Source organism: Microtus oregoni, unplaced genomic scaffold (genome assembly GCF_018167655.1).
Source record: "Microtus oregoni isolate MIOR12 unplaced genomic scaffold, Mior012 000001F_ref0000356, whole genome shotgun sequence".
In the NCBI taxonomy this organism is placed as follows: Eukaryota; Metazoa; Chordata; class Mammalia; order Rodentia; family Cricetidae; genus Microtus; species Microtus oregoni.
This window is the reverse complement of record NW_024543060.1, coordinates 12,413,145-12,437,293: the sequence shown is the minus strand read 5'-3', so window position 1 is coordinate 12,437,293 and position 24,149 is coordinate 12,413,145. Positions and strand designations below refer to the sequence as shown.

Below are 24,149 nucleotides of genomic sequence, written 5' to 3'. Positions count from 1 at the left end.
AAAAGGACTTTAGAAATAACAGTAAATATTTACCTTTTTACAGATTCCTACTTATTCTGAGTAGCAAGAGACAACCGAACCTTACAGTTTCACTCACTGTCATACAATCCTCCGGCATGTGACAAAAAAAGCCATCTCACCCTACAACATCCTATACAAGCTGGAGAGAATTGCTCTGTATTCTGTTTAATGAAGTTTTCAATCATCATGCTCCTGGATGTTTCCATGTGTCAAACTGCCACAAACACAAACACTTCGATTTTTTTTTTCAAATTCTTTCCCCACCTCCATCTCTAGTCCTCCACCCCTTCACCGTCCCCACCCCCACTCCTCTCCCACTGAGCTATAGCCCCAGCCCTGCCCCATTTATTTTTTTGAGACTGGGGGGGGGGGGTTCACATTCACAGTAAAGATATCCATTTTTTTGTTAATTGAGGAATCTCATTTGCAATTGTATTGATGAAGTAGGTTCAACTAAAACAAGTCTTAACTACTCGGAAGAGTAAATTCTCTAACCTTTCCTTGACTGTCATGTGATCAGTGCCCAGCACTCTACTAGATACTAAGGCTGTAATGATGTCCGAAATTTGTTCGTGTGTGTGTGTGTGTGTGTGTGTGTGTTGTCATGTTTTGTTCCTGGGTATTGAAATCAGGGCTCCTCATGCTAGGCGAGTACTCTACCATCAAATTATTTTCACTTTTTATTACAAGACAGAGTCTTATTAAGTTGCCCCGGTTGGAGTTCAACTCTATAGCCAAGTTAGATCTTAAACTTGTGATTTTCTTGCCTCAGCCTCAAAGTATTGCGAGCCTGCAATTATGGGCTTGTACTACCAGGTCAGGTCTGTATGTTGAAAGGGGCTTATGGGAGAAATATTAGTCACGATGACTCCTGACACAAATAGCTGACCATCAGCATACTCGAGATCAGAACCAGCAGGTGACCAATTACCAGCTCTGTTCTGTGTCCGAGGACCCAGGTTCTTTTGCCATTCTGCCTTACCCCAGAAGTTGCTTGCCACAGATCACCATAGTGACATCAACTGGCAAGTGTCCTAATTCTCCTGCTACTGTGTCACTTCTGCATATCATCTGATCAGGCTCCCTGCAGTCTATCCCTCATCGCCCCCAGCCCCAGACTTCATGCAGGCTGAGCTCTTGCCCCAATCTGGAACAAGGTGACCACAACTGCTCTCTTAATTCCATTCATTCTCCGGGGCGGCATCTGGGCCTGGGCTCTCCCTCCTGACAAACATTTGGCCCTGTAAAAAGGCAGGAGGGACAGCTGAAGGAGGCCTTCACACATCCTTGCTCAGCTGCTCCAGGATGGTTTACACCAGAACAACTGCATTTTGAATCACCAGCACTTCAGGCAGGCAGTTGTGTGACAACTATCCATAAGGACTGCCAGAGAGAGAAAATTATGCTGATTGACGCGTGAAAAAGTAAACAGACTGAGCCACAGTTGCTGAGCCAGCGTTTAGCGGCGGCGGTTCTAGAATGCGCTTTTCTGCTGTCTGTGCTTTCTCTGCACAGCGAGTCAACTATTCCTTGGGTTCAAATGTGCTCTGCCACCCACCCCTCTGCTATGCGACATGGGCAAATGAACTCCCCGAACTCCCTTTTCCAACACGCCAAGTGGGAGGCTGGCACTCCTGGTTGGACGGGCTGTGTCTGAGAAATAATTATGCAAGGAGGCCAGTCCAAGCGCTTTAACGCGGTCAACTGGCCTCAAACGCCAGGTCCACCTCGCAAACTGGTTTGCAAAAGCTCCTCTAGCGCGAAGATCCATCCCGCTTTGGCAGTGCCTCCTATTTTCACACCAACACACTGCGTACTATTAACTCCCTGCGCATCGCCCATCTTCCCCGTCCTAAACCCGGACGACTCCCGAAGGCCAGTAATGGCTCCACCCTGGACCGCCCACCCCGCGGCCGAGCCCACCTCCGACTGGCGCGGCACGTTTGTTTTTGTTTTGCCGGCCGCGCGGGCCTGCCGAGGGGCGCGCCCTGTCCAGCGCTCGCCGAGAGGCCACGGCTCCGCGGAACGGCCCGCCCCGCCTCGGCTGGCGCCGCCCACGGGAACGAGGCGGGCGGAGACAGGCCCGGGCAGGCGCGGCTTCTCGGCGGCTTCCCGCCCGCGCCCTCGCCTGCCACCGCCGCCGCCGCCACCGCCGCCGCCGCCCCGGTTCCCCCTGACGCCCGCGGCCCGCGAACCTCGCGGACGTGACGCCGCGGGCGGAAGTGACGTTTTCCCGCGGTTGGCCCGGGCGGCTCGGTTGCCGGGCGCGTCCGGTTTTCCTCAGGGGGACGTTCCCATTATTTTGGTAACGGGAGTCGGCTGAGGACGGGGCGTGCCCGGCGTGCGCGCGCGCCCGCCTCCCCGCGCGCCTCGCTCGCTCCCTCGCTCGCCTGGCTCGTTCGCTCGCGCCGGCCCCGCGCAGCGCGTCATGCCGCCCAAAGCCCCGCGCAGAGCCGCGGCCGCCGAACCCCCGCCGCCGCCGCCGCCGCCGCCGCGGGAGGACGACCCCGAGCAGGACAGCGGCCCCGAAGAGCTGCCCCTGGCCAGGTGAGGAGCGCGGCCGCCGCGGGAGGGACGGAGGGAGGGAGGGAAAGGGGCGCGGGCGCGGGGACGCCGGGCGCATCTCGGCGGGGCCGGGCTGACGCTAGGAGCGGCGCCAGCCTGGGGTCCCCGGGAACCCTTCGGTCCCCCCTGCCCCCCATCTCCGCGGGGTGGCGGCGGCGCCGTGACAGGGTCCCGGGCTCGCGGGCGATGGCGAAGGCATCCCGGAGGGGTCTGGGCTGCGGCTTGACAGGTGTCGGGCGGGTGGGGCTCCTGCTCCCGAGCGAAGTGACAGGTGCAGGCTCCGCTCCAGCGACGACCAGGCGCGGAGCCGGCGGGTCCCGGAGAGCCCCCGTCCGACGCAAGAACTTTGAAATAAAAATGGAAAAAGAAAAAGAAAAAGGACCGGTGTTTGCTTGCTTCCCCCCCCCCCTTTTTTTTCCCTTCCGTAGCGATCGGTGCACCCCGGCCGGGGTCGGCTGACTTTCTCTTTTGCAGTCCTGAGATGCAACAGTTGGGAGCCTTTTCCTCTGGGCGTGCGCTGCCTTGGCAGCTTGGTCCTGGGAGAGGCCAAGAAAAGCCTCGTAGGCGAAGCGCAGGGTCGTGGGTGTCAATTGCTCGCTGGGTCCTCAGCTCCCGGGCTTTGTGGGGGGTTGCCTTAGAACAATGCTTTGAGGCCTCGGGGATTTAAAGCCATCTGTGGCGGCTGGGGGAGCCGAACTCTTAGAAGAACTGGTATGTGGGCAAAAGTTTCCTGAGACATTGAAATGCAAGGGATTGCAGGTTTCCAAACTTTCCCCCCCTTTTCTTTTCAGGGTAGCACTCTTCTTGCGTTCTGATTGGCCGCGGCGTGCTTCGTTATTTCTTGCCTTTTGCCTTTGAGCTTACAAGGATCGTGGTGTCGCTTCCCCTTACCCCGTTCTGGTCTTTTTTTTTTTAATTTTTTTTTTTTGTACCGTGTTCTCTCAAAGAACCTTTCTCTCCATTTATTAAATGGAAGCTAAACTTAAAGCAAGTCCGTGTGGATCCAATAGGAACGGCAGAGAGATATTTATTGTATTTCAACATTTTATTTTTCTTGAGCGTGCTACTGTGTGATTAAGTAACAGAAATTGAAACAATATGAGTGTCGTTATTGTCAGCACCGGCTTTATTTTGAGAGCCATTGCAGAATTGGAATCAGTTCTGTCCCTCGCCATCCTCTCTTTCTCCCATGTCTAGCCCATCATTAAGTCCTTGGCTTTTTTTCTTTTCTTTCTTTTGTAAGTGCTCTGGCTGTATAGCTCAGACTTGCCTTGAGCTCTCTATTCTCCTGCCTCCGCCTCCCGAATGCTGGGAATGTAGGCATACAGCACCCTGTCAGGCTACCAAGTTCCTTTATCCTCAGGAACATCGCGATTCTTTGTGTGCCCCATACTCTTAATAGACTGAACTAACTTTGGAAATGCCTTGTTTAAGTCTGTTAAAAATTCGCATGTTTAGATGGGTTGTCTTATGGATCAAATACGAATCATATTTATTTGAAAATAAGTACAGAATGAAAACTGTTTGGAGAATGTTCCGGGAAAGATTTTGCTTTCGTTTCTAATTAAACTCGGATATACCCAGTGTGTGAAAGTTTCTTTTTAGAAAGAGCAGTAACATCTATTCTAAAAGATTCCATGCCATTTACACAGATTTGGAAATATTCTTGATTATTCTAGAATAAGCATACATATTGCCTGGGGAAGGAAGAACCCCGTTTCTTTCCCTTTTGCATAGGAGTGACTTTGGGGGACTCTCACAAACGCTCCTGTGAAAATTGTACAAGGCAGTCTCTTCTTGGTTGCTTGTTGCCACAGAGGTTCTCATAAGTAAGCACTGACAGTTGATCTTCGAATTGCCTACAGTCACATAGGGAATTGCTGCCTCCCCTGAACTGTGCCATTAAATGAATTCTGTACGATCACTGCAGAGTGCACTTAAGTAAATACCGATGGTACATAGATCAGTCATTGTGCCGTCCTGCTGCAGTCTGCAGAGGTGGTAAACGCTGCTGGTGTAAGAGGCTCCTACCAGTGTAACAAAACACACTGTTAATACAGTAAACTTTATTTTCTAATAATAGAAATGCTGTAAAATATTGATAAAGCTGTAGTACAATAAGCATACAAGCCAATAACATAAGCATTTATTTTCAGACAGTGTCCTGTTTGTCATTGTATATGCAGTCATTTTCTACAAGTGGCAATGTAGTAGGCTTGTTTACAGCAGCATCCCCCTAAGTTTTAGCACAAGCAACAAATGCATTGTGCTGCAATATTGTGCAGGTTAAGACGTCTTCTAAGTGATGTTTTGGTTCCATTATAATCTTACAGGACTGCTGTTGTATACTGCCTTATTGACTGAAGTGCCATGTAGCACATGACTTCTTAGCAAGGATAAGAGGACTCCCTCAGTCTGAAGCTTAGAAGAACTGCTCAACCCAGTCCATCTGAACTTCCAATGACAGATAGTCTACTTTTACAGTTGAGGTGTTGTTTCTTTGTTGTCTCTGGCCTAAGTACTATAGATGGAAGCTGAGACAGGGGACTGCTAGCCACTTTCATTATTGAAATATGCAGAAGTTAATTATGCTGTGAAGAAGGAGTTGCCCAGCTGGAAAAGTGGTTAATGGCACGGATGATGGAGTTAGCCTACAGGGTTCATTATCCTGGCTCCTTCTCACTTACTGTGCTTCTAGTGATTGCTTTAGTTTCTCTGGTGTGGTGAACATGTAAAACATGAATGAGAATACTCACCAAGTATGGCTGATGTGGAAATTCAGTAAAACCATGCATGTGATTTTTTTTATAAGATCATAGGAATTCCCTATGAGTTAAGAATTAAGTTGCTCTTTATATGTTGTTATTATATTTCAAATACATATCAAAAGGAATTAGCCATTTAAAAGCTTATGGTTAAGAAAGGTCAAAGGGGAGGAGAGGGCTGGAGAGATAGCTCAGAGGTTGAGAGCACTGACTGCTCTTCCAGAGGACCTGGGTTCCATTCCTAGAACCCACGTGGTAGCTGACACTTCTGGTGAACTCCATTCTGGTGAACTCACCCTTCCTCTGGCCCCTGAAAGCACCAGGCGCACACACGGTGCACATACATACACACAGGCAGAACACTCATATGAAAGAAATAATTAGAAAAAAAGAAAGGTCAAAGAGATAGGAATGAACCATGTGATGCAATAATCTCTGTCAAGTTCATCGTCATCTAAGGAATGAGAGAACCGGTGACACAATCAGTAAGGCTACAGTTTGCTACTCTTGCTGGAACTGAATTGATGGCAGTGTGGTTTTTCTTCTTGCTGAGGCAGTTGCCCCATCTTCCCAGAGTGATTCAGCTATTGCAGCTATTACTGTCTTTCCCAGAGCTATTTGCCGCTCTGGAGTATTTGGTTCACCATACTAGCAGCCGTTTTTCACTTTGTGGTATTCTTATTTTGGAAAGACCATGAAAAAGATAAGCATATGTTTAAATGGTATGCAATGTTACTCAAAGATAAAATAAGACCTTAAAACACTTAGAGATGATCTCTTTCAAAACAGTGCTGATATGTGCAAACTGTAGAAACAAGTATTTGCTTAATTGGTTTGATTTATAAGTGTATGTATAAGTGTATATACTCTGTAATTGTTTTCAATTGGTAGGCTTGAGTTTGAAGAAATTGAAGAACCCGAATTTACTGCATTATGTCAGAAGTTAAAGATACCTGATAATGTCAGAGAAAGAGCTTGGTTAACTTGGGAGAAAGTTTCATCTGTGGATGGAATTCTGGTAAGGATGTTTTTAAAGTTCTATTTGTTTATTTATTTTGAAAATCTAGAAAGTAGAAAAATATAAAGTAAAAGTTAGTGATAATTTTATCACCCAGGAGTAGCCTCTGATGGCACTAAAATGCTTTTTATTTTCATGTTTTCTTAGGCTGTTTTGTTGTGGGGTACTCTGTGTCGTACTCTGACACTCCCAAGTGAAGTTTATTTTGAATGATTAGGTGGATCTAGCTTCTAGCTGACCAAAATTAGTCATGAGTTTTGGAGTACCGAGGACACATAGAGAGACAGAGGAGATAGTAGGTTGGGGCTTAGAAAGATTCTTGGCCCTCCTGGATCGAGGAAGGAGAGGAAATAGGAGGTGCAAGAAGAGAGGTAATGTCACATGGCAGAACATAGATAATATAAATGGGTAAATTTATGTTATAAGAGCAAATTGAGACAAGCCTAATCTAAAAAACTTTTATAATTAATTATAAGCCTTCATGTTTTTATTTGCGGACTGGTGGTCCTGATGAATGAGTATTGCTACGATTTCTAATTTTTATTTTAAATTAAAGTTTATGATGATGATGACTATGGTGTGTCTGTGTGTCTATATGTCTGTGTGCATGTTCCTCCTTCTAATTTTACGTGAGTTCTTAGGGTTGAACTCAGGTTGCCAGGCTTCTAAGATAAGTGCTCTCAATCATTGAGCTGTCTCACTAGCTCTGTTTTTATTTTCATTTTAGTTTGGCATACAAAGTAGTAGGTTTCATTGTGGTGTTTTCATACTTACACCTCCTTACTGTTTTCTTTATTCATCTCCTCCCCCCCACTCTTCTTTTCCATCCTTCTGTCTTCTTCTTGCTGGTTCCCTTCCACTTCTAGATGGCTTCCCTTGCTTCCATGTCACATGTATGCCATTGCTCTTTTCCCTACATTTTATTTTAGGGTCTTTTCCTCCCTCTCAACTCTCACATCCAACTTTCGTGACCCCCCCCCCACACATTTAAATCTAGGATCTTAATAGGAGAGAAGATAATTTGTCTTTGAGTCTGACTTATTTTGATTAATATGATTTATTTTCTACAAATCTATTAATATGATTTTTCTTCATTTGCATTTCTACAAATAATCATGCTTTCATTTTTCTTTGTAGATGGATACAATTTTATTGTAATTATGCACTGAATTTTCTTTATCTATGTTTGGATTGATGAACATCTTTCATTTGTTCTATTTCTTAGCTATTGTGAGTAGTATCAACAGGAAGTATGGTTGTGCAAGTGTCTCTTGTGTTTGGACTTTTAGTCTCTTGGACATATTCCCAGTAGTAGAGTTACAGTTTTAAGGATTCTTACACTGGCTTGCATAATAGTTACACTATTCTACCTTACCACTGGCAGTATCTAAGGTTCTTCTTTGCTCACATTTGTGTTTGTGATGTTAACCATGCTGACTTGGACAAGATGGAATGTCAAAGCAGTTTTAAGTTTCATTTCCCTGATGGCTGAAGATGTTGAACGTGTTTTTAGTGCTCACATATATCTTCTGAGAACTGTGTGCTCAATTAGTTCATCGGCCTATTTATTGAGTGAATGCTGTTTTAATAATATTTAGTTTTTGAAGTTCTTTATCAGTTTTACATATCAATTCCTTCTAATGTATAGTTGGTAAATACATTTTCTCTCCCCTCCCCACCCCAGTCTGTATGTTTTGTCTTCACTGCTGACTGTTATCCTGTGTCATCCTGTGTCATGCAATCCCACAATCAACTCTTCCCATATTGGAATCATCTTAGAAAAAACTTCTTTGTGCCTGGGTCTTCAAGTGTTTGTATGTATTTCTCTAGTAGTTTCAAGATTTCAGTTTGTATTCTCTAGTAGTTGAAGATTTCAGTTTGTATATTAAGTCTTTGATTCATTTTGCATCATTTTTCTCCGTCTTTTTTGAGATAGGGTCTCACTGTGTAGCCCAGGCTAGCCTGAACTAACTATGTAGATCAGGCTGGCTGCCAACTCTGTTTCCCAAAGTGTTGTAATTAAAGGTGTGCCCCACCACACCCAGCCTTGTATTGGTTTTTCATTATAATTTAGTGTGTGTCTGTGTGTTTATGAACGCACATGGCACAGTGCATGTGTGGTGGTCAGAGGACAACTTTCAGGAGTCAGTTCTTCCTACCTCATGTGTTCTACTTTATGGGATTAATGGAGGTTTATCAGGCTTAACACATGCCTTTACCCACTAAGCCACCTCACTGGCCCAGCATTGGGATTGAGTTACACATTCTTCTGCAGGTAGATGTCCAGTTACCTCAACATCTTTTCTTTTTTCTATTGTTTTTTTGAGACAGGTTTTTTTTCTTGTAACTTTGTCCTGGAACTCACTCTGTAGACCTGACTGGCTTCACATTCACAGAGATCCGCCTGCCTCTGTCTCCTGAGTGCTGGGATTAATGGCATGCATTAGCACTGCCGGGCACCCAGCATCATTTGAAGAGAATTTTTCCAATGTCAAAAAATAAAAAATAGAAAACTATAACTGTGTAGGTTTAATTCTGAACCCTCTGTTCTATTCTGTTGGCCTATGTCTTTTTAATACCAGTATCATACAGTTTTTGTTCCTGTGGCTTTACAGCATTGCTTGAGATCAGCTATCCTGATAACTTGCTTATAGTTATTTGTGATCTTTTGTCCGTCCATAGTCTAGTTCCATTTCATTTCATGTCTTTTTTTAAATTTAGCATAATTTCTTTATTGAATCCTTTGGAATTTCATATATGCACCCTGATTTCTCTTACCTTTCAGTCCCTCCTTATCCTCCCTTGCAATGCCCCCCCACAAAAGAAAATTTCATTTTAAAAATCAAAATCAAAACAAAACAAGCAAACAAAACTAAAAAACAAACAACCTCTCACCCTGAAAACCAGACTAAAACCAACAAAACAACAACAACAACAAAAATCTCTTCACTCCTCCATCTTTTCTGCTTCTCTAACACATCTTCTTTTGTCCTGGTGGCATTGGGAGTTGGGATGTGTCACACAGTATATACCCTTTGTCCAATCAGCTTCACTTGCAGATATGTTCATTGCAATGAGTTGTTGGTCTGGTTCAAGGCATCTGGTTTCCAATACACCATCATTACTGGACTCTCACTGAAACTCCTCTCAGACATTCTGCCCTGTGGAATGCCTGTGGGTATCATTTCATAGGAATACCCTTCACGAGCTCCAGGCTGTGGGCCTGGGTAGCAGTTGAGCTAGTCAGGCCAGGCTACTGTGGTGCCCACCCTCAGGCAAAGAGTAGTACCCTCAGGATCACTCCTCCTCACCTGTGATAAGGGGTGGGGCCATCTCGTGGTGGGGGCACAACAGACAGCTCTCACAAGAGGGTTGGACCAGCTCTCTTGCTACAGAGTCCAGCAGAGGGCAAGGCCAACTGTCCTAGAGCCTGTGAAGGGCGGGGCCAGCTCAGTATGACCCTCTTGATTTCATCATGCATGGTTCCTATAATCCTCTGAGGTGACATGGTCCATAGACATCAACACAGACCCGCAGCTGCAGGAGGACCATTGGCCCAGATATGGCCCTCAGCAGCAGCTTGGGCCCCGATGACATCTTGGCTCTGGGTGGATATACAGGCAACTCAGATCAGGATGGTTCTGGTGGTGACATGGCTCCCAGATACCAACATGGCCACAGGTTGTCCCCAGATCATGAACTTCTGTGTAACCTTTGGTGGCAACTCGGGCTTCCAACTTCAACACAGACCCCAGCTATGTTAGGACCATGGACCCAGATATGGTCCTCTGCAGCAGCTGGGTCTGAATGTCAGTATTGCCCCAGGTGGCAGTGCAGGCTTTCCAGATTGGCACAGGCTCAGCAGCAGTGTGGCCCTCAGACACTAACGTGGCCTCGGGTTTCAGGCATCCACATGGCCATGAATGGTAACAGGAACCTCAGACATCAGCACGGACCCTGGCTGCAGTATGGCCTGGTCTAGTTTCATTTATATTGTTGTGATAAAAACACACCTTAGGAGAGAAAGGGTTAGGTCACATTTCCAGGTTACAGTCCATTATAGCAGAGAAATCAAGGAGGCAGAGACTTAGGACAGCTTGTCACTTCACGTCCCCAGTAAAGATTAGAGAGGGTTAAATGCATGCATGCCAATGCTCATATAACTTTCTCTACTCTGACTTGTGTAGTGCAGAAACTAGAACCCTAGAAAAGTGCTGTCTACTTTCAGGCTGGGTCTTCCCATTTCAATTAAGAGACTGGATGGGTCTTCTCCTAGCAGTGAAGGTGCCCACAGTCCAATTTGATGTATATAACTTCTGGAGCCTCCCTCTGCAGTGATGCTACATCATGTCAAGTTGGCAGTTCAAGCTAACATACAAACTAACATTATCCTAGTTCTGTGAAGAATATCACTAGAAATAGAGCTGGCATTGTATTGAGTCCATAGGTATTTTTAATAATAAAGCTATTTCCACAGTATTCATTCTGCTAATCCAAGAACATGAAACATTTTATTGTTTGTTGGTTTATTTTTTTTTAATCTTCTAGCATCTTCATCTTCCTTAAGTGTTTTAAAGTTTTTATTATAGGGGTCTTTTACCACTTTTGTTAGATTGATTCCTAGGCATTTTATATTTTGAAGCTATTATTTTTTATTTTGTTTACCTGTTTGTTTGAAATAAGGTATTATCATGTAACTGTAAATGATGTGGACCTCACCATGTGGACCATGTGAGTAACAGAGATCCACCTGCCTTTTGTCTCCCAAGTTAGTTATTGGAAAGTTATGTAGAAAGGTATTTACTTTTGTGTGTTGACTTTATATTTGCTACTGTGTTTAAAGTATTTATCCCATCTCAGAGTTTTCTAGTGGAGTCTTTAAACTATAGTGTCATATCATTGACAACCAGTGATACTTCTGTTTGTATGACCCTTATTCCTTTCTCTTGTTTTATTGCCCTAGCTGGGACTTCAAATGCTATATTGAATAGGCGCAGTAAGAGTGAGTAACTAGGGAGGAAATGCTTTTAGTTTTTTCCTCATTTAGAGCAGTGTTTACCATAGGTTTGTTGTATATAGCCTTGATTGTATTGAGATATGCTTCTTCTAGTTCTAGTTTCTCCAGGGTTGTGTGTGTGTTCATCTGCATAGCACGTAAAAGCCAGAGGACAGATGCTTCTACCTTCTTCCTCTTTTTTTTTTTTTTTTTTTGGTCTTTTGTTGTGTTTTGTTCTTTAAGACAGGATTTTTCTGTCCTGGAACTTGCTCTGTAGACCAGGCTGGCCTTGAACTCACAGAGTTCCTTTTTTCTTTCTTCACTTTTTTTTTTTTTTTTGAGAAAAGGTTTCTCACAGGCTTGGAGTTCACTCAGTAAGTAGGCTAGACTGGATGGCCAGTAAACCCCAGGGATCTGCCTGTCTCTGACTCTCCAGTACTGGGATTTCAAATACCTGCTGCATTCATCCTGGGGATCTGACTCAGGTTCCCATGCTTATAAAGCAGGCACTTTACCAACGGAGCTATCCCTTTAACCTCTCTTCAGAACTTTATCAGGAAGGGATGTTACACTTTGTCAAAAACCTTTTCTGAATTTATGAAGATAATCATGACTTTTATCATATATATATATATACTCATACATACATACATACATACACACACACACACGCACACATATATATGTGTGTGTGTTATATTAGATACCAGTTTTCATATATTGAGTCAACTTTGTATCCCTGGGATGAAACCAGCATGGCCATGGTGAATGATTTTCTTTATGTGTCTTAAGGATTTGATTTGCAAGAATTTTATTGAGCATTTTCACAGGGAAATTGATGTACTTTTTTTTTTGTTGTTGTTGTTGTCTTATCCTTACTCGGGCTTGCTACTAGAAAACATTTGGTTTTGTGGAGTGAGTTTCATAGCATCTGTTCCCTTTTGTTATGAGGAACAGTTTGCAGTGTTGTGTTAGGGCTTTCTGGTGTTAGTGTGGTGGAGACTGGCAGGGGCTAGGTCCCGGCTTCTCCTTATGGAAAGATTTTTACACTGCTCTAATCTCCTTGCTTTCTAGGGTCAATTTTACTTACACCTTTTAAATTTAGTTTTGGTAGCTCATAGAGCTCTAGAAATTTATTCATGTTTTAGATTTCCCAGAGTCTAGGGGAGAAGCATGTTGTTGAAGCAGTCTCCTTTCTGGATTTCATCAGAATCTATTGTAGTTTCCTTTTCATCTTTATTTTTAATTTGTGTCTTCTCTCTGTTTCATTTGATTAGTTTGTCTGGGAGTTTGTAAGTTTTATTTCTCTTTCTTTCTTTCTTTCTTTCTTTTTTGAGATATGGTCTCATAGAGCTCAGACTGACTTTGAACTCATTGTGTAGTAGCGGTGACCTTGAATTTCTGAGCTGTCTTCAAATGTGAGTTACAGGGTGTGTCTTCCAAGCCCAGTTTCTCTTGTGCTGGGCTCAGGTTTAGGGCCTCAGGCATGCTCAATCATGAGCATTTTTTTAGGTTATTAGTTATACGCATATACAAACTTTATTTGGTAATAAAGTTTCTAGTGGTAATATAGTATCTTAACTACTGTTTTTTTTTTAAAAAAAATCTTAATTGATTTTTTTTGACTTGTTCATACTATAAATATATGTACACCCTTCTTCATAGGAATAAATTTTGCATAAAGGAAGTTTGATAATTAATGGATCTCTGATAATTTTATTTGAATAAATTCTCACAAGTTAATTTACTGAGTCAAAATCTACAAACTTTTAAAATTACCCAATACAGCTGGGCAGTGGCAGCATGTACCTTTAGTCCTAGCACTCGGGAGGCAGAATTAAGCGAATTTCTGAGTTTGAGGCCAGCCTGGTATAGAGTGAGTTCCAGGGCAGCTAGGGCTACACAGAGAAACCTTGCCTCGAGAAACAAAACAAAATAAAAAATTCCCAATATTATCTTTCTTTGAATTTGATTATTAAAGAGAAAGTGTCTTTAGTTTGGAATTTAGTTTTTTTTTTTTAAGTATTTAAAACCTCCAGGTTACTCTCCACATGATCCTAGTTTAGCATAGAAACAAGTAGAGGCTGACATGGTGCCACATTCCTTTAGTTCCAGTGTTTTGGAGGCAGAGGCATGTTGATTTCTTCCAGTTTAAGACCAGCCTGATCTACACAGCAAGGTCCAGGCCAGCCAGGGTTACACAGTGAAATCCCTGTTTCAATTTTATATATTTATGTATATGTGTTTGTATGGACTGGAGATGGTTCAGCAGTTAAGAGTAAGTACTGTTCTTACAGAGAATTCCCACCCTATGTCGAGTGGCTCACACTTACCTGTAACTCCAGATCCAGGGGATTAAAGTTCATGGGCACCTGCACTCATGCACATTCCCCTAAGCAGACACACATGCATGTTCTTTATTAAACATAATAAAATAGGGTTTGGAGCAGTTAAGAGCACCGCCTTCTGTTCCAGAGGACTTGGGTTCCGTTCTCAGTACTCACATGTTGGCTCACAGCTTTATGTAACTCTAGCTCCAGGGGATCTGCTGGCCTCCTCTGGCTTCTCTGGGTACTAGAGATGTACATTTAGTCAAAACACACCTGTACACATAAGATAAAAATAAATAATAATTTAAAATAAATCTTTACGGGGGCTGGAGAGATGGCTCAGCAGTTAAGAGCATTGCCTGCTCTTCCAAAGGTCCTGAGTTCAATTCCCAGCAACCACATGGTGGCTCACAACCATCTGTAATGAGGTCTGGTGCCCTCTTCTGGCCTTCAGGCATACACGCTGAAAGAATATTGTATACATAATAAATAAATAAATAAATAAATAAATAAATAAATATTTAAAAAAATATAAATCTTTACAAAATAAATTGGTACAGATAGTAATGGCCCTGGAAATTCCAGGAATAAGACTCCTCCTTTCTTAAGAAACATGGCCAGATCACTGCTATAAACTTGACTGTAAACTACTGAAAGCAGAACTTAACCGATAGGGAGTTATGTAGAAACTTTGAAGTTAAATGTTAATAACATGAACCTCAACAATATAATTTGTTAATATACACCAATCAATAGTCAACAAACTTGACTATGAAAATACCTTGGGGAGAACTAGGGAAATGATTCAGTGGGTCAAAGGGCTTGCTGCACAAACATGAGGATCTGAACTTGAATTCCCAACACACAAGTTAAATCTAGGTGTGGTCATTTGATAAAAGTGTTTGCGCCACAAGCCTGATGACTTGAGTTTCGTTCCCAGGGGATCAATATAAACAGGGGAGGAAAGACCTGAATTCTCAGTGTAGTTTTCTGGCCTTCATACTGGCCAGATAACTAGCATGTCTACATTCATCATATACACATTGTGTTTGTACATTCATAAACACACACACACACTGATAATCTTAAATTTTTAAATTAAAACTAGAAAATGCCTTTATAAATACAACCCAGGTACTTGGGTTATAAGACAAGCTATTATTCTTTTAAAAAACAAACTGGTTTGTTTATGTGGGTCATGTGGGTACCGGTGAGGGTGGACATGCATGTGCTATGGCATGCATTTGGAAACTCTTAAGACAATTTGCAGGAGTCTTTTTCCCCTTCTACCGTATGGGCTCATCTGGGGGATTGAATTCAGAATATTAGGCTTGGTGGCAAGTACTTTGTACTGAGACAACTTGCTGTTCCACCTTTGCCTTATAATTGCCACATATTCATTGTACATAGTAATGGATTTCATAAAAATGATTTGTTTCAAGTGTATCATATTCTTTGAGACTGTTCAGTCCTCTGTGCTCTCCCCTTCTTCCCTCTGCCTCTTCCCCCATTTCACTAGTCTTTACTCCCTTAAACTGTTTTCTGATTTCACATTATGCATATATAAATAAGTAGCTTTCTGTATGTATGTAAAATCTAGGTTCCACAAATGAGGGGAAATATAAAATGTTTATATTTTGGAGTCTTGCTTAATTCTCTTAATCTGATGATTCAATTTCATCTAGTTTCAGCAAACAACATGATTTTGTTAACTAAAACTCTTCTGTGTATGTATACTATTTTTGTTTGTTTGTTTTTTGAGACAGGGTTTCACTATATTGTATAGTCCTGGCTCTCCTGGATCTCACTTTGTAGACCAGGCTGGCCTTATAATCACAGAGATCTGCCTGCCTCTGCCTCCCGAGGGCTGAGATTAAAGGTGTGGACCACCACCATCATCTGGCTTATATACCATTTCTTCATCCATTCACCTCTTGACAGGCACATTGGCTGATAACATACTGTGGCCTCTGATTAGTGCTTTCAGTAAACATGGATGTTCCAGTGTATTTGTAGTATGTTGACTTTGTGTCCTTTGGGTGTATAACCAGGAGTGGTATAGCTGGGCGTATCCTGTGGTAAGCCTTGTTGGGCCAATTCACATTTTCACCTGCAGTACATTAAAGTTCCCTAGCAACAATAGACTAGTGGAAACCATTTTGGGCTGTAGAGTTAAGTATGTACAAATAAATTTGACTGCTTTCTTGCTTTAGCCCTTTCTCTTCCTGACTTTATTCCTTAGAACTAGCATAATTTAAAATCTTACTAGTGGAGGTCATGATAGGAACTAGAACATATGAATTCATTCCTGATTGTGTTGGGGAGGAAGACAATAGAGGACTTTCTATTACTTTTAGGAGTTGATACATTTCTGGAAGGTATAGAAGACTATTCTTTTGTCCTGCTGTAATTCAACAGACCCTTTCTTCACAATATTTTGTTTAATGTTTGAGGGTTGGCCTGAAAATAATGACATGTGTTCTGTGAAGCAAATGCAAAGACAGAATGAACCTGTTTGTGAAGCAGCTGTTGTGGTCCCAGTTGTCTGTTGATGAAACAAGAGGAGTGTAGTAACCTAGGGGCACCCTTTCTGGCATCTGGGAGTAGAAGGTGTTTATTGAGAGATTTCTAGTCAGAATGAGCTGTTTCAAGTCTGAAATATACAATGTAGTAACTCCACACTCTTGAACAAATTTCCTAAAATCTTCCATTCTTCGTTTTCTCAGATGTAAAATGGGTTATCAGTAATTTCTAGATCTTGGAATCCTTGTGAGTATTAAATAAATAAATTGACACCTATTAAGTACATACAAGCTAATTTACTGAGTCAATCTTAGCATCAGGCTTCAAATGTTCAATGTGTGGTGTTTTTGTTTTTGTTTTTTTTAAACAGCCTTGTAGTTTTGCGAAATGTTACTTTGTGGGCCTGACAGCCAGTGCAATCATGATCTCCCAGCAGCTGTCATCATGGGCCTACACAGGACTGGGCTTGTCAACAGTCAATCATAGGTGGGTGAGAGGCCCATTTGGCCCTATCCCTCTCTGCTGAAATATGAGCTATTGATGGATTCTGGGGGGAGGGGCAGACATTGTCTTTAGTTGTGTACCCCTGATGAGCTCACCATGCTCCAGTGAATAAGTAGCAAACTCATGTTGTACTGACGGCCCTTGTTGAGCTCAGTGGGTCACAAACAGAAAGGCATGAGTGTGAGAAAGGGATGCCCCAGGAGGGGGGTGGAAACGAGAATGTGAAGGTGCGAGGAGTCACAATACACTACATATATGTACAGAATTGTTACAAGAGCAAATTTAATAAAACATTCCATTTTATTTTGTTTTTGGTTAGTACTTCAGAGATAAACCATCTTGGTGGCTTAGTGGGTAAATTGTTTGCTATGCAAGTGTGAGATCTGAGTGAGTCTCCTTTGCACCTGCCTACACTCCTGGCACAGCTGGGGTACCTGTCTGTAATCCCAGAGCTGGTAGATCTCTGTCAGAGCCCTTAGGTGGCCAAGTACATTTTCAGTAAGCAGAAATATTTTAAAAAGATTTTCTAGTCTCAGCTGTAGGTCTTCACATTTCAGCAGCAGGCTTCAAATGTTCAATAAGCCATGTTGTAAGCACATGTGCTGTCGTCCAGGCTTTGTTCCGTTTGTTGGATGGTTAGTCCAATGACTGTCTCTTAAAGGAAAGGCGAAGAATCTGGTAGTTGTTTAGTCCATGAGGCTGGGTTGGATGTTTCAGCTGGTCTTCAATCTAATTTGGGATCTGGAAGTAGGTCCTGATATCATTAAAGTAATGACTCAGCAACAGAATAGATGAACTTGCCAGGGACAAAGAGGGCAATCAGGCAAAATAAATAAATAGATAAATAAACAAACAAACACCACCTCCCTTCTTCTATGTCATTTTATGTGGGCTGCCACCAGAAAGTGTGGCCCAGGTTTAGGGTGGGCCTTACCTCAAATGATCCAATTCAAAAAATCCCTGGGAAGTGTGCCCAGATGTTAGTGGGTTTTTGTGTTTGTTTTGTTTTATTTTATTTTTTTCAAGACAGGGTTTCTCTGTGTAGCCTTGGCTGTCCTGGAACTTGCTCTGTAGACCAGGTTGTTCTTGAACTCAGAGATCTACCTGCCTCTGCCTCCGAAGTGCTGAGATTAAAGGCCTGCACTACTATACTAAACCAACCAAGCAAAAGTAGTATGAAACAAGCACATTCTATTGGAACCGTGGTGCCAGTAGACTTGTTTTATGGGGTTGCCACAGTTGTAAAAATCTCTATAAGTATGCCTATAGAAATTTTTTGGCTCATGGTTGGAGAGAGAGGAAGCCTAAAATGTTCTGTGTCTTAGCATGATTAAAAAGCAGGAGGAACAAGAGCAGGCAGAAGAGAAACCCTGAGGGTTTCCCTCACTTTCTAAGAACCCACTCTTTTGCTCACTCATGCAGACCCATCGAGATGAGAACAGATTCTCGCAGTAATGTCATGTATCCTTGGAATGCCTTAGCCACCTCTTAGCATCCCTATCTCCCAATACTGCCATGATGGTCATCAGATTTCAGGAAGTGTTTCAGACAGGATAGACACTATTCAAACTACGGCGACTCTCCTGTGCTCCCAGCTCTGTCTAACTAGTTCTTGAAGACATTGCTTTCTTGTTTCTTACTGCTTGTTCTGCGGCCTGTAGTCATTCCTTAGCAAGCTAACTTTGAGCATTTGTATGATTCACATTTTAAGGTTCCTGTCTTTTAGGGGTTGGTGTCCTTCTCTGCATAAGCTTTAGTGTCTTCAATTATTTTTTCCCAACATTTTAGTTTTCATGCCAAACAGTAGTTCTGATCACTATGTTTTTGTGCCTTATCCTTCTTAAAATTCCTATCAGAGTATTATATTTATTAGTTGATGAGTTTATATTGGCCCATTACTTCTAAGTCCATGGTTTACACCAGGGTTTATTCTTGATGGGAAATGGTCTATTGACTTTGACAGATGTCTAATGGTATGTGACTGCCATTGTAGTGTATATAGAATACTTTCATTGCTGTACAAATATTCTTTCCTGTTCATCCTGCTTTCCTTTCAACCTCTAGTAACCACTGCTCTTTTTATGTTTATCTTATTTTCCGTTTTCTAGAAATGTTTCTAGCTAAACAGTACACAGCCTTCCAGATGGGCTTTTCTCACATAATAATATACATTTAAGCTCCTTCCACATCTTCTCATGATTTAGCAGCTCATTTCTTTTTAGTGTTGAATAATATTGTCATCTCTTTGTGCCACAATTTATTTACTCATTTTACTTCTGAAGGGTATTTTGTTTTCTTCCATGTGTTAGCAATTATTAATAAAGCTGCTGTAAATATACATGTACAGATTGTTGTGTGTATGTGTTTATGTATGCATGTGTATGCATAGATGTGTATACCCATACATGTTCATATATAAGCTAAAGGTCAACCTTGGGCATTGTTCCTTAGGCTCTGTTCATCTTCTTATTTGAGACAAGTCTCTCACTGGCCTGGAATTCACCTATTAGGCTAAGACTGGCTGGCCAGTAAGCTCAGGAATCCATGTTTACATCTTCCCAGAACTGGGATTTCAAGTATGCACCATCATGCCTAGCTTTTTAGTGTGGGTTCTGGGGATCAAACTTCAGTTCTCATGCTTGCGTGGCAAGTTACTTCATTCACTGAGCCATCTCCCTAGCTCACAGGTATTTTGTCTCAAGACAGAATCTTGGTAAATTGCCTAGGCAGGTTTCACATTCACCGTGCAGCCCAAGCTGGCCTTAACTCCTCATCTTCTGCCTTAGTCTTCTGACTGTTGGGGTTATAAGTGTGTGTTACCGTGCCAAGGTTGTGGTAGGTGTGTGTGTTTGCGTGCGTGCAAGTGAGCGAGTGGTGCTTGCACGTAAATTATCTCCTTGGAATAAAGACTGTGCTGGCTAGTTTTTTATGTCATCATGATCCAAGCTAGAGTTATTTTGGAATACAGAATCTCGATTCAGAAAACGTTCCCACCAGATTGGTCTGTGGGCAAGTCTCTGGTGCATTTTCTTGTTTGATAATTGATATGGGAGGGCCCAGCTCACTGTGGACACTGCCACCACTTGGCTGCTGCTCCCGGGTGCTGTAATAGAGCAGGCTGATGAGGAGCCAGACAGAAAGCAGCACTCCTCCAAGGCCTCTGCAAGCTGTCACCTCATGTTCCTGCCCTGTTTGAGTTCTTGTACTGTCTGAGCTCCTGTCCTGACTTTTCTCTGCAGGGGGGTGTGACTTGAGAGCTATAAGCTGAAATAAACCCTTTCTCCCCAAACTGTTAAGGTCATGGTGTTATCACAGCCCTAGAATCCTCAACTAAGATAAACCAAGGAGTAGAGTTGCTGGACATGTGGTAAGGGTATGTTTAGCCTTGTAAGAAACTGCTGAACAGATTCCAAATGTTAATCATCTTATATTCCCAAGTCAGTGAATTACCAGATGTCCTCACCAACATTTTGTGTTGTTAGTGTTTTGGATTTTCTTTTTCCATTCTAATAAATGTGAAGTGGTATCATATTTGAAAATTCTAATAGCATATACTGTTACCATTTGTATGGCTTCTTATACCTGTTCAGAGTTTTCCCTATTTTAATAGTTATTTGTTTTCTTATGTTGAAATTTGCATTTTTGGATAACTTTTTTTGATTAACAGTATTTGCATTTTTAGATAACAGTTCTTTATTAGGTATATCTTTTACATATATTTACCCCCAGCTTGTGGCTTATGTTCTTTTTTTTTTTTTTTTTTTTTTTTTTTTTTGGTTTTTCGAGACAGGGTTTCTCTGTGGCTTGTGGCTTATGTTCTTAATCTCTTGACAATGACTCTGCAGAATAGAAGTTTATAATTTCAGTGCAGTTCAGCACATCAGTTTTTTCTTTCATGGAGCATGCCTTTAGTTTTATATCTAAAATGTCTTATCTCAATCTGAACTTATATTTTCTGCTGTGGTATAAATGCCCCCCCCACCCCATGGGTTTTTTTTTTTTTTTTTGGTGTGTGTGTGTTATTGGAGATTGAACCTAAGGTTCATGCATGATGGGCGTACACTCTACCACTGTGCTACATTTCTAGCTCAGTTGCATTATATTTTACTTCTCAGTTTCTGACACATTTTAAATGAATTTTGTATGGTGTCGAAAGGTTGATTTTTTTCTCTTTGTATGTAGATGTATAGCTGCTAGCTCTGTTTGCTTGGAAGGTATCTTTTTCTACTGTATTGTGTTTTGCTCCCTTTCCAAAGATGATTTTACTAGACGACAGTTATGTGTTTCTTTTTCTGGCCCCACTATTCTCTGCTGTTCCTTTCTGTTGTAGTCAGTGTTCTATTGCTGCAAAGAGACACAAAGATCATGGTAACTCTTACAAAAAAAGGCGTTTAATTAGGGCTCAGTTACAGTTTCAGAAGTTTAGTTTATTTTCCATGGTGGGGAGTATGGCAGCACACAGGAAGACATGGTGCAGGAGATGTGGCTGAGAGTCGTATATCTGGATTCACAGGCGACAGGAAGAGAAAGAGAGTGAGTGACGCTGCCTTCTGAAACCTTAATGCCCACCCCTAGAGACACATTTCTTCTAATAAGGCCACACCCACTAATCCTTCTCAGTAGTGCCATTTCTTGATGACTAAACATTCAAATACAGAAACCTATGGGAGTTATTCTTACTCAAATCCCACATTCCATTCTCTGACCCTCATAGGCTTACGACTATATCATAATACAAAATGCATTCAGTCTAACTTCAAAAATTCCCATAGTCTATAAGTATCAGCACTGCTTAAAAGTCCAAAGTTTAGAGTCTCTTCTAAGACTCAAGGAAATCATTGTGACCCCTATAAAGTCAAAATAAAAATTCATTTCACATACTTCCAATATACAATGGCACAGAATATATACATTACCATTTTAAAAGGGAAGAAAGGGAGAATAGTGAGGAAATACTGAACCAAAGCAAGAACCAAAACCAGCAGGGCAAAACTCCAAATCCTTCATCTCCATGTCTGATATCAAAGTGCTCTTCAGATCTCCAAATATATTCAGCTTTGTTGACTACAACATACTTCTCTTTCTTGAACTTGTTCCACATCCTGCCAAGCTGGCAGGTATCCCACGACTTTGGCATCTCCTCTATCTTGAGGTGTCTAAGGTAATCCAGGCTTCATCTTCACAGCTTCAATCAGTGGCCTCTCTGGGTCTTCATGCAGGTAAATCCCTGGCACACAGCTGGATTCAGTGGCTTTTCTTAGCTTCTGAGAGGGATTCTGCAACCCCATTTTTGTATTTGTGACTCTAAAGTCATAACCATGTGGCTATAGCTGCCAACTTCTGTTGCTTCTGGGGCTGGAACATGGCTCCCTCGTTCAGTTTCACTTGAATCAGCTTTTGGCTGTTGATAGTTTCCTTCACTGCTTAAGCTGTTATCTAATTTCTTTTCACAAGTTAAAAGCTTAGTTGGGGGAGGTCTTACCCTGAGGTCAACATTTCCTTTATTTCATTTAGCATTGGACTTTTCTTTAAACATTTTATCTCCTTCAGCCCTGCCACTTGACTCCAACATTATGTTTCCTGATGCTCCTTTTCACCTCAAGCTGTGCATTTTCTATTTTTCCATGCTCAGCTTGATCTTTTTCATTATAAATCTGCATAAAAGTAATAACCACTAATAACCAAGCAACAGAGGCAAAACTAGGCTGTCTTGAAATTTCTGCCAATACCATTAACCTAAAACTCTTCAGTTTAGCCTCAGGCAGATTTTTTGGACAAGATCAAAGAACAGCCACATTCATCTTCAAAATTACACAAGGCTGGTCTCTATGCTACTCAGTAATATTATTCCTCTTTGCAACCTCTTGAACTGTGCCCCCACAGTCCTCAGCACCACTGTCTTCCGTGCTCCTACTAGGATAGCTCATTAAGTCCTGCTTAAAATATCCAACCATTTTTCTAGTTCAAAATCCTAAAATCTTCCATATTTCTCTAACAAATATAATGGTCAAGCCTGTTACAGCAATACCTGACTACTGATACCAATTTCTTTCTTATTCATTCTTCTGTTGTTGTGAAGAACAGCATCTTGTATAAAGGAACTTTTTTTCCCTTCCCTTCCCTTCCCTTCCCTTCCCTTCCCTTCCTTTCCTCCCTTCCCTTTCCCTTTCCCTTTTTCCCTTTCCCTTTTTCCCTTTCCCTTTCCCTTTCCCTTTCCTTTTTTGAGACAGGGTTTTTCTGTAGCTTTGGAGCCTAACCTGAAACTAGTTCTTGTAGACCAGGCTGGCCTCAAACTCAGAGATTCGCCTGCCTCCTGGGTGCTGGGATTAAGGAAGTGTGCCACCACCACCTGGCCACAAAGGAAATATTTAATTGGAACTTACTTACAATTTCAGAGGTTTAGTTTATTACCATCATGGCAGGGAGCGTGGCAGCATACAGGCAAACGGTGGTAGAGAACTAGGAGAGTTCTACATTTGGATCTGTAGACAGCAAGAAGAGAGGGAAACTGAGTGCAACTTGGGCTTTTGAAACTTCAAAGCCCACTCTAGTGACACAGTTCCTCCTCCAACAAGACCACACCTCATAATCCTTCTCAGTAGTGCTACTCTCTGATGACTAAGCATTCAAATACAGGCGGCTATGGGGGCCATTCTTATTCAAACTCCCACTCTCTCCATTTTTCAGTGCCTACATCTTTACTGTTGAGCTTTATTATCAATCTTAGGTGATGTCTCTCTCAATTTTATTGTTCTTCAATATTTTATGGGCTAGTTTGGATCTTATGTGATAGTCATCTTTCTGTCTCTGAGATAAAACATATGAGAAAATCATCTCAAAGGTGGAAATGTTTGCTTTGGTTTATGATTTCAGAGACTTCAGTTTGTGATAGCTTGACCCCATCACTTCTGGCTGAGCCAAGACTGAACATGGTTCAGAGTAGCGCACAGTGCACCTCTTAAGCTGACTATGGAATGGAGCAAGTAAAAAAGAGCCAGGGGCAAGAAATATACCCTTCAGTGGCTCTCCTCCAGTGATGTTCTTCCTCAGCTAGATGCACCTCTGACAGTTTCCACCACTTCCTGATGGACCATTGAACTGAGCCCATTGACAGATTGTCATTCTTGGTCCAGTGACTTTCTAAAAGTCTTGTCTCTGAACATTGCTGCCTTAAGTACCAAGTCTTTAGCACATGAACCTTTTAGGGACATTTCAATCCAAACTATAATACCACTTTAATTTTAGAATCATTTTACTGAATCTATAGATCAAACTGAGAATACTGAAAAATCTTGACAGTGTGACTTACGTTATTTTTATTATTTAGTTCTCATATTTTATTAGAGTCTTATTGCTTTCCTCATGTTGATTTTGTATATACTTTATTAGCTGCTTTATGTGTAACTTTAAATTTTGAATGTTCATGT

General features: G+C 42.0%; 1 protein-coding gene across 1 annotated transcript in view; it reads left to right on the top strand.

The window, feature by feature from the left end:
- The first annotated feature begins 2,175 nt into the window (after positions 1–2,175).
- Rb1 (RB transcriptional corepressor 1) overlaps positions 2,176–24,149 on the top strand; it is a 126,382-nt gene continuing 104,408 nt past the window's right edge. Inside the window, exons 1-2 of the mRNA XM_041668636.1 lie at positions 2,176–2,568; positions 6,243–6,369. Of these exons, the coding sequence (XP_041524570.1) occupies positions 2,450–2,568; positions 6,243–6,369 (246 nt within the window). The 5' untranslated portion in view covers positions 2,176–2,449. The remainder of the gene's footprint in view (positions 2,569–6,242; positions 6,370–24,149) is intronic.